Source organism: Tenrec ecaudatus, chromosome 4 (genome assembly GCF_050624435.1).
Source record: "Tenrec ecaudatus isolate mTenEca1 chromosome 4, mTenEca1.hap1, whole genome shotgun sequence".
NCBI classification, from domain to species: Eukaryota; Metazoa; Chordata; class Mammalia; order Afrosoricida; family Tenrecidae; genus Tenrec; species Tenrec ecaudatus.
In genome coordinates, this window is record NC_134533.1 from 21,681,200 (window position 1) to 21,692,091 (window position 10,892).

At 38.1% G+C, this 10,892-nt stretch overlaps 1 protein-coding gene across 1 annotated transcript; it reads right to left on the reverse strand.

The window, feature by feature from the left end:
• Positions 1-3,418: 3,418 nt before the first annotated feature.
• On the reverse strand, positions 3,419-4,336 carry LOC142446542 (olfactory receptor 4A47-like). Its single transcript, XM_075548290.1, has one exon. The coding sequence runs from the start codon at positions 4,334-4,336 to the stop codon at positions 3,419-3,421; it is 918 nt and encodes a 305-aa protein (XP_075404405.1).
• Between the last annotated feature and the right edge of the window lie 6,556 nt (positions 4,337-10,892).

Below are 10,892 nucleotides of genomic sequence, written 5' to 3' on the forward strand. Positions count from 1 at the left end.
AAACACACACTATGCTGCCGACTCCAGGAGAAAATCCGAATCAGTGAACATGTAAGCATCTTAGTGCTGGCAAGGGTCTGCACACGGCAGACACAGTAGCCAGGGCTGCATCGGGGTAGGTCCCTGTGGCAACTCCTCAGGGATGCCTTGAAGGAAGTGAACCTTGACATCTGAAGTGGGAACTGGCTAAGGCAGCTACACTGTGGTCCGACAATCAGTAAGCAAGAGACCTGAGAACTAGAAAGGTGAGGTTCACCGTGCCATTTATCCCTCCGCTGTTCAATTAAACCCACATGCGTTTATCAGCTAGATTGGTACAATAAACTGCCTTTACAGGCTCTGCTTAGTTGTGGGGAGGAAGCATCAAAGAACCAGAGGAATGTTGTTAGTTTCATCAGTACTGTACTACCCCCAGACTGACAGATTTTCTCCCAACGGCCCTCTTATAAGGGGATGTCAAATTGCTTGAAGATTGTATTCAGAGTTTTTCAGCATATTTTTAATGTAAGTTTTGTGGTAAAATTTGGTGCCGCGCGTGATATCAGAGTCGGCTTATACTTGAGTATATATGTACTTTCTCCTGATGGAAAACACATGCACAGGGCAGCATTCCTGGCCTTTTTCTCACCAGGACAGTTTTCAACTGTATTAAAGCCTTTTCACACGAACTCCTAGTGATTGTCCTGGATCCCTTACAATTGTAATCCAGATAAACCTTTAAGACCCAAGAAGCCATTCTCTATAACCTTCTAAATTAGTGTTTAATTTCAGTTTAACTGGACCAGCAGATCACTTTGAAGGCACTATTTTCATTGTGCCTTGCTCTCTGGATGATTAATAAATAAGAGACTCCTGTCTGGATGTGATTCATTCTATAAAGTCATCTTATTTGCTTCCAAATGGACAGGGGATTTTTTCAGAATGCTTTGGAAAACAGTTCTTTCCAAATACTTTCAGAGACCAAAATACTACCTTAAACTTCACTAGCTATGGCAGGACAGGTAATTATCAGCTCTCTTCCCATCAGTATTTGAACTTTACTCACAGTTTCTTCATTCATCACCATTGACAATCTCCCTTCTCCTGGCTCAACTTAATGTCCTCCAGAACTTTTTCACTAGGCATCATCAATCAAAAAATGACTGTTTCTTGTAGGGAGGCTTTCTACAATCAGGATACAAAGTTTTAATAATTTCAGATGTCCACTTGAGTTTTGTTGAAAATGTGATATTACACCTAACCACAAAATTATTTTTCCCTCATAATAAAAAGTATCCTTTTTTAAAAGGGACCATAATCAGACTACAGAGCCCTGGTGATTTAGTGGTTTCAGCATGATCGGTTCAGCAGTCTGACATCACCAGCCACTTTGAAGGAAGTGAGAAAGATGGGGTTTTCTACCTGTGTAAAGATTTAGTCTACCAGAGCCCAGAGCACTGTGCTACTGTATACTTGATGGTGGCAAGTTTATCTATGTTTTTTTTTGGGGGGGGGGAATTAGACAAAGTCAGGAGCACTAAGAGGATGGTCACAAGGTAAGCACTTGGAACTCACTAGCAGCTCTACAGAAGAAACATGAATTTTCTGCAACTGTAAACATTGACAACTTTGTAAAGCCACAGGGGAAGTTTTATGTTGTCCAATAGGGTCATCAAGAGGCAGAACTAGATGGATTTTAATGAATAATAATAAGTGTATGACTAAGAAAACTTCTGCAGTCACTCACAGATGGAAGAAACATGTTCAGAATTGCTTTATATTGAACACAAAAATGCCATGGTTTGGATCCTAACTCTAAGAGAAATACTTGCTCACTTATACTTACATTGTTTGTCAGGAGCCCTGGTGGTGTAGTGGCAACAAGTTTGGCTGCCATCCAGCTCTCCTTGTTCAGCAGTTCAAAACCACTAGCTGCATCTCAGGAGAAAGGTTGGTTTTCTACTCTATAAACCGTTACCATCTCAAAAACCCACAGGGGGTGTCTATGAGTCAGAATTGAGTTTGTGTAGTGAGTTACAGTGTGTGTCTCCACTAATGTAAAGGACTCGTTCTCTCTACTCTATGTCTCATAAATGTAGTCTAATAGAAAAAGTATAAACCATGAATGTACCTGACCATAAGTTTCCTATGATGTTAGTGGTACATGCTGTTTCTTTTAAGCCTGAATCAGACTCAGATAGGTTCACAACTATTTTATGAAGAAGCCTCTATCAAATTAAGCAATATTTTCTAATTTTTTCATTGCATAATGCACTTCCTCCCAGTGTAAGCGGTGTGATAGTTGAAACAGCATAACATGTGAGCCTCTTTGTTGGCAATTACATCATTGCAAATAATGCATGTCAAGTTCTGAATTGTATATTAGAAGTTCATAAATTACTAATGCACTCAAAATTTATAAGCAAAAGGCAACATGTGGGTCCTATTAAAAACAGAAGTCACACTACCGAGAAATAAATGGATATATTTAGAGCTAACAAAGGTACTGTTAGATAATTTATACCATTAATTTAACACAAACCTTTATGAAAATATAACTCTCTGAAAGATGCTCCACTTGAGCATAGGTAAAGATTTCCCACTTAGTAAAATAAGTAAGTTTTAGTCATTTTTCTTCCTATCTACACAGTTCATTTAGATGCTTTTTGTATATTAACCTTTCTTGATTGGTATAAATACGTTTTTCAGAATGGTTTAACTGCTTAAGTGCTCATTTACTCATGAAAATGTTGGAAGTAAAAGCATACTTAAAATAAAACACTACAAAAACTTAACTTTTTTCAAACTTGGAGATTTATTTCTGAAATATTAGAACCATGGAAACCCAAAAGGAAATAATTCTAGTTTGCAAAACATGGAGTCATAAACAGTTAAACTTGACCCAGCTATAACTAGATTATTAATATTACAACTCTGAACCATTTTCCTCTCCAACATTTACATAATAAGCAAAATTAATAATATTATGTTTACTATACCTCATATATAGAAAACAATTTTGAATAGAATGCTCATATTAGCTGTGTGTCTTTGGTGAATTTCTTTATGATATTCCGTTTTATGGTACTAAAAAGAAATGTTTAATGAGAGCTCTTAATTCTGAAAAGGCATTCAAATTATTTAAGAAATAGACATGATAAAATATTTTCTCAAATAGATAAATCTTTAGTATTAATTGCTGCCCAAGTAATCACATATTATATACATTTTAAGGATCATCATAGCAATATTGTACTAAAAATAATACATAAATTGTTCTAAGTGGATATTTGAAAAATATGTGTTAACATGTTCATTACAAGCTCACACACTAAATGATTTTTTAATTAAAATGTAATGAAATTTATAATTACATAATTAATTAAGATTCTTGGAAAGTCCATTATTTCCAAAAATAAGGGTCACATTGTTTCCCAAATTATTTGCATTTTCTGGTCCAGACATTCTTCATTGCATTTTTTATCTCTGCATTTCTTAGAGTATAGATTAAAGGGTTCAACATAGGGGTGATGACAGTGTAAAACACAGTCAGTGATTTGACGATGGGCAGGATGGAAGGAGGTCTCACATACATGAAAATACAAGGGACAAAGTAGATGACCACCACAGTGATGTGGGAGCCACAGGTGGATAAGGCTTTGCGTCTCCCTTCCTGACTAAGGTTCTTCAGGGAATGTAAAATGACTCCATAGGAGATGAGCAACAGCACAAAGATGACCATACACATCGCCCCATCATTGGCAACCACGGTGAGGGCAATGACATAGGTGTCAGTGCAGGCAAGTTTTATTAATGGGTACATGTCACAGATGAAGTGGTCTATTATATTGGGACCACAGAAGGGAAGGTTGTAAACAAGGGTAAACTGAGCTACCGAATGCACAAATCCTCCAACCCAAGCCAACAGTAAGAGCAGAGCACATACTCGTTGGTTCATGATGGTCATGTAATGCAGAGGTTTGCAGATAGCCACATACCGGTCATAGGCCATGACCACCAGAAGTAAAACCTCAGCACCACCAAATAAGTGTCCTATAAAAAGCTGAGTCATGCAAGCTTTAAAGGAAATGGTTTTCTTCTCATAGAGTAAGTCTATAAGCATGTTTGGAGTAACTGTAGTAGAATAAACAGCATCCATAAATGATAAGTAGCCAAGAAAGAAGTACATTGGGGCATCGAGGGTTGGGCTAACCACCACAGTCACAACAACAAGGAGATTGCCCACCATGGTGACCATGTAGATGAGCAAGAACATGGCAAATAATACTTTCTGGCCCCAGAGGCTCTGGGTGAGCCCCAAGAGGATGAACTCAGTCACATTGTTCCTTGGTTCCATATGCCCTTTGTATGTCCTTATTTCAGAGTACAGAGCATGTGTACCTGTCAATGTAATGATGCCTGGTGAATTTCAAAATCTTAAGATAACTTATTACTTCTAATATTAATGATTTATATATTCAATTATTAAGGATTATGTTTTATTATTTTCCAATACTAAGACTATAACAATATAAAACAGATGAGAAGATGGTCTCTAACCTTAGCTATCCTAGAGACTAATGGCAACACAAATTAGGAGTATGCATGGGGGAAAAGAAGATTGTTAAATAAAGCAGGTTTCTATACTAAGTTTTCTCCTGAAAGTAAATCACAGTGTACATATAACTATGGTATGCAGTATGATAAGCACCAGTAAACTAAGTACAAAGATTTAATGTTGAGACAAAATAAGATTTACTTTATATTTACTTTCAAGTCAACAGAAGAAATTGATATTTATTTTATAGGAATGGAAGAATTCTCTGTAACTGATAAACCAATTAGACATATTTAATATTTCTAAAAATTACAGGACTTTTACAATACAACAAAGATAATCAATCGAGAAATTAATTTTGCAAAACAATTTACACTTTAGGGAATATTTTCAATATAAATATCTAAAATAGGTTAAAAAATTCTAACTAGCTGACCAGCAATAGGCAAATACCCTAATGCCAAAGTGGGAAAAGGATATAAGTAATCAGCTGAAAGAAGCGTATGTCTAAGGGATCATCAACCATATGAGAGAATAAGGAAGCTTACCACTAAACAGCAAAATTCAAAATAAAATAACAGATATCACATTATCCTCTTCTGCCAAAAAAAAGTTGAAAAAGCAGCTCAAAATGATAACTGGAAAAACATAATTTCTTACACTATACACCAGCAACTATAACATGTTCATTTATTATTTTTTGGGACAAAGTAATAGCAATGTCTTATGAAAGTAAAAATATACTTACACACTTTATAATCTATCCTATAGGAATTAAAGCCCCAGTACATAATAATATAGCCATGAGAATTACTTATTTGGCATCAAAAAGCAAGAACATACAAAAGGATTCTAAGTGAATTCCAATTAGTAGAGGACAATTACATCTATCTAAAGCCAAACAAAAAAGTACTAAATAGAATACATCTATTGATAAGCATTAATTAGAGCTATGCTTTTCCTTTCAGAATTCCCAAACAAGGTACTGTTAAAGAAGAAAGATATAATCATAAAATTATGCTTATAAATATTTGAATGTGATTATACAAATACAAGAAAATACAATATGAAACTTTGGTTTGCTATAAACAGATGACATTTGGTCTAGTAATGTAAATAAAAGATTAAATTGATTTTGAAGGCAGATTCTAAATAAAAGCAAGAAAAGTTGCACATTTGCAAAAAATATATGTCAAAATCTTAGCCACGGCACTGTAAAGTATTTAAGCAATCCTAGTAATAGCATCAAAATAAAATCCAGATAATCTCTAGAACTCTATTGACCTTGACTTCAATATTATCTGACCTCACATTTTCCAGACCTCCTCTTCATGGATTGTCCTTCTTTATAATTATCGTCAGGACCTCTGCATGTGTCCTACGTCCTGTTCTCCTTGTCACACTCAAAGCAGTGCTCCTATAGTTGCTTCTTCCATTTCCTGCATTACTAGTTTTCCGCTGTTTTGCATTATTCTGTCCACACCTTTATACAAAATGAAATAGCCATTGATGAAATAATCTACACACCACAACTGCACATCTATTCTAACAACCCCCCCTATTCTCAAATCTAAATAAAACCTCCCACACATTGACAAATCCAATGATCAATTGCAGTCCTTTTCTTATTTAGCCAATCATGTCTATGGATTCAAGTACTAACTTGCTTACATAACAACACCTTGAATTCTTGAAAATCAATCATTCAAGTTGTATTGATACTGCCTCATTTTCTGATCATGAAAATATTTGCAACAATGCTTGGAAAACATTTAATTTATTTCCATAAAGGAATTTACAATAGTCTGCCCACAATTATACATGTAAGATATTCATATTTAATATTAAAATATTGTATGAGTTACCCTTACCGGTAAGTTAGTTCCTAAGAATATTAACATTAGTGCAATGGGATGTATCCTGGACCCATATACCATGAAAATATTCAAAAAAATAATACAAAATCCAGTCAATTCTCATATATTTCATTGTTCACAAACAATGTCTAATGTGATTATCAGGATCACTTAGGAGAGTATGAAAAGCCTAGGATTTTCCAAACCACAGTACTATGTACACTAGACTTAACTCAAAATCTATTGATGACTAAGCATAAGGATGCTCCCTGAGTTACCTGAAGCTTTAAAAGACGGTTATTAGACTGGAGTTGTGAAGGTTGGTGCTTGTCCTAAAAGGTAACATGTTCATGCCCTGCTGCCATCTCTCTGGACACGGGGAGTAAGATAACAGAAGCATCATCCCCACATCAAGGTCAACTCTTTCTATATTTCAAAAAGACTGTCTCTGCTCAGTTTCTCAAGAGAAAAAATGTGCTTTTTAAATTATTGGCCTTTTTAAAAAGAATATGAAAAATGTCATGTTACCCAAAGAAGTCTGCATCTTTGTTGTAAACTTGCCTGAAGAACAAAAAAAAGTTAAAGAAATGGTTTGAGGTTTAAAGAAAAGTCTATGTTCTGAACAAAAAAATAGTATTTGTTTAGACAAAAATTTTATAGCTTCTACTGTAGAAATAATGTAGTCAAATAACCTTAAGAGCATTCTGAATTTCAATCCTTCATACTGGCCTGAGTCTATACAGCATAGTTGAATATTGGTTTGCCTGAAGGATGGATAATGATTTCATATTCATATTTTGTTATGCTCTGAGTTCATGATTTCATTTGCTGAAATAGCTATTCACTTAAATACTTCCATTGACAAACACTCTCTGTGGTAAGGGCAAAAATCTGTGAACACTTTATTTACATTTGAACTGCAACGCTTATGGCTTAGCCATTCAATTTCTTCAACCCCAAAGGTGACTCTGCATAATTAAACTCATTGGGCCTTACTCATAATTGCTAGAGGAATTTCCACTCTCCAGAGAGCCACGAGGTTAAACCCACATAGATCAAGACTTTTACAACCAGTGACCTCAGGGGAGAGAATCACAGCAGAACACCCTGGAGTCAAATCACCAAAAGGGAAAAAGATTGGACAGAATTGGAATATGTAAATAGTCTTTTGCTTAATTGATGACCCTCAAGCAAACCTTTTGGGTGTATCAGATTCAGTTTTAAAGATGGAAAAGTTAAACCTTATCACAAGGGAATAAATACCATTGTTCATAGAACAATGCATCAGGAACAACTCAAATGCATACAAAGCAGAGTAATACACTGTTGTGCTCTTTGAAAACATCTATTGGAGTCCTAACTGCTTTACTTGAAGGTGAAAAGGCCTCTGTTTATGCATTGAATCTATGAAGATATGATTAGTCGAGTTGGCCTGAGGTCATACTGAACTAGGCTGGATGTGATTGGTGTTCTAAACATGAGAAGATGCACAGAGACAGAGAGACGAAGGATCTAAGTATGTATTAAATTGAAGAATCAGCCTATGAATTCCTGGAGTGACCAGAGAGCCAGGGGAGGTAGAACAGATTTTCCTTCATTGCCTCAGGAGGAATTCATACAAAAATCCACACACAGGGAATATTGTCCTGCAGAGTCATCAATAGGCCTGATGTGGGACTAACTGTGATATAATGAACATCTGTGTTTTACAGCCATTCATTATGTATCATTTTTTATGCCATCATTAGGAAACTGCATCCCTGTGTATAAGCCTGAGTGTCTAGATAATCACATCTATTGATAATGTAAAACACAAAGTTTTATATCAAGAAGTATTTCTATATCTAGAAAGCATCCTAGCCCAGTCCAACTCATCCATAAATCCAATGCTAGTGCATAAATCCCTCTTCAGATTCACGTATCCACATGCCAGTGACACAGAATGTTGAAGCAGGAAGTTGAATGATCACAGGCCAGTGAGTGCAGAGTCCCATGGATCCAAGTTCAGGGTTGACAGCCTTCTTTGTAGTGGGTGGTCCATATGAGTGCACCCCTTGAGGCAGCCATAGAGCCCTAGCAGACAAGAAGTAAACGTGGCAGAAAGGAGCAGTTCCCTGATTCAGCCTTGCAAGCTGATGCAGCGAACCGCTAAGGCAGCTGCACCCTGGTCCAATCATCACAAAGCAAGCGACTGGAGAACTAGAAAGGATAGGCTCATGGAGCCATTTATCCCTCCGCCCTTCAATTAATCCCACATGTGTTTATCGGCCGTGTTGACACTATAAACTAACTAACTCAGTTCCCTACATCCAAGAAGCTTTCTTCCTTCTATACTCCCATCTCTCTATGTGTACTACCTGGCACCCTGGCCAAACTCTCTAAGCCGTATACTCTCATAATCAGGCTCCTTACAGTACTCCCCTTCATCTACCTACAAAACCCCTGACTCCCTGTGTACACCTCCAATAAGACCTCCTCCATATTCTGGGTGCCCCTCACTATCACCTCCCTCAACTTCCCCCTAAACTCCCAACCACCCCTCTGCTGCCACTCTCCCCACTCCAGGCTCTACGTTCTCTCCTTTGTTTTCGCTGTCAGTCATCATACCCATTGGCACCAACCCTCCTCTGCCCCCTACAGGAAGTTGTGGGCTCTGAATTTCTCATACACGTCCATGTTCCTTTCTCTCTCACTGATTTGTCCTGAATTTAAAAGCACTTATGTTCCTTTTCCAATAATCCCACCACCTAAATCAATGACTTTCGCTATCTATCTCAAACCTTTGATTGATCACGGCATAGTTTTGTAGTGCGTTCGTCCACTCTAAGCTCAAATGAAAGAGAAAGTGTTTGTGCCACTACCCAGCAGCATGCAAACCTGGTTCACCTCACTGACCCCAACATGCCTGTGAGGCCATCCCGAGTGAGGAACCATATTGGAGTTACCAGACAGATGGCCAGGAAGGCCAGGTAGGCGGGGCCCACCAAGATAAAATGCTCCAGTGTGTCTTGCCGGCCTGCAGGCAATTTCTCACAAAGCATTTAATTTTGATAATCTCCAGGAGATTACTCAGAGGCTGGATAAAAATTTGGCAGCATTTTTATATCACCTGACTAAAGCCTTTACCCAACACACCTGCCTAGACCCAACTGCACTGGCAGGGGCTCCTGTCCTCACCACACTTTTGATTACTTAATCAGCTCTAGATATTTTTTTAAAGTTTTTTAAAAGAGCCAAGACAGCCCTTAGACTCCTGCCAGGATGTGGTAAATATGGCCTTTAAAGTCTTTACTATCAGAGAGGAGCAGGCGAAGGCAGACAGGGAGTCCTGAAATCGCCAGAAGGCAAACTTATAGGCCAAGACTTGATTGCAGCCGTGAGGCCCTCAGCAACCAAGGAGGTGTCAGCATCCTTCCCAACCTCTGGAAATAGCAATTTCAGACCACATCTGGAGCCCGTTTTAAGTATAGCCAGCAAGGTCACTGGGCCAATTGCTGTCCACAACCTTGTCCATCCATCAAGTCTTGCCCAATCTGTGGTCAACTGAACCACTGGAGAATCAACTATCCTTTGGCACCCAGCCATAAATGCCCAAACACTCTAAGCCCTGACCACAATTAAAGCTTATAGGCCTACCTGCTAAGGACAGACAAAACCTAGACTAGAAGACCTCGATCATCCTCGCCTAGCTTGGGGTAAAATCAAGGCATCGGGTAAGGTTTTTGTCCTTCTGGTCAACATAGGGGCTACCTTCTCCGTTATGCATTCCTTCTCTGGTCTTTTACAACCTTCCCAGTTCTCTGTCATGGAAATTGAAGGCCATCTTTCTCACCCATTGTCCAATGGGCCCCTTACATGTTGGGTGGATAGCAGGTCAGTTAAGCAAAAAACTAAGATGGAGACAGTAAATTTAAAATAGTCAGAAAAGTATACAGAGAGCTGTTTGCCAAGAAGTTACTGAGAAAAGGGAAATGAATGTGTTCATTATAATAAAAGAATTACAGTATAAAAATATGAAGGAAATCGGATGAATGATTCCATGGTAACACAGGTAAAGAACCAAGCAGACATAGTTGCCCACAACCTAACTAATTCAAACCAGCCTCAACCCTCTCCCATCTTCTTCTTATCACTGTCCAATATCTAGTCACAGCATACAGATATGGAAATACACTCCTTGATGCCCGAGGGAATGACTTTAAACCCAGAAGCATGGCTAATGCTGCAAGAAAAGCTAGCCGTACCCCAAGCCCAGGTATCCACCAACATACAACAAATAAATCACTCCTTACACATCGACCCAGGGAAACTGGGCCATTTCCTTAAACCTCCATTTCATCAACTGACATTGGAAACCTGTGTGAACACTGGTCTGCCTGGGGCAATCCCACCTCTGTCAGCCCGCAGGAAGGACTTCAACCATGCTTTCCCACCCATCATATAAAAGGACATCCCCTAGGACAAGGCTGGCAAGTAGACTGCACACACATGTCATCACA

Excerpts from the sequence above, each read along its gene's own strand:
- LOC142446542 (XM_075548290.1), bottom strand. The coding sequence starts at position 4,336 with ATGGAACCAAGGAACAATGTGACTGAGTTCATCCTCTTGGGGCTCACC.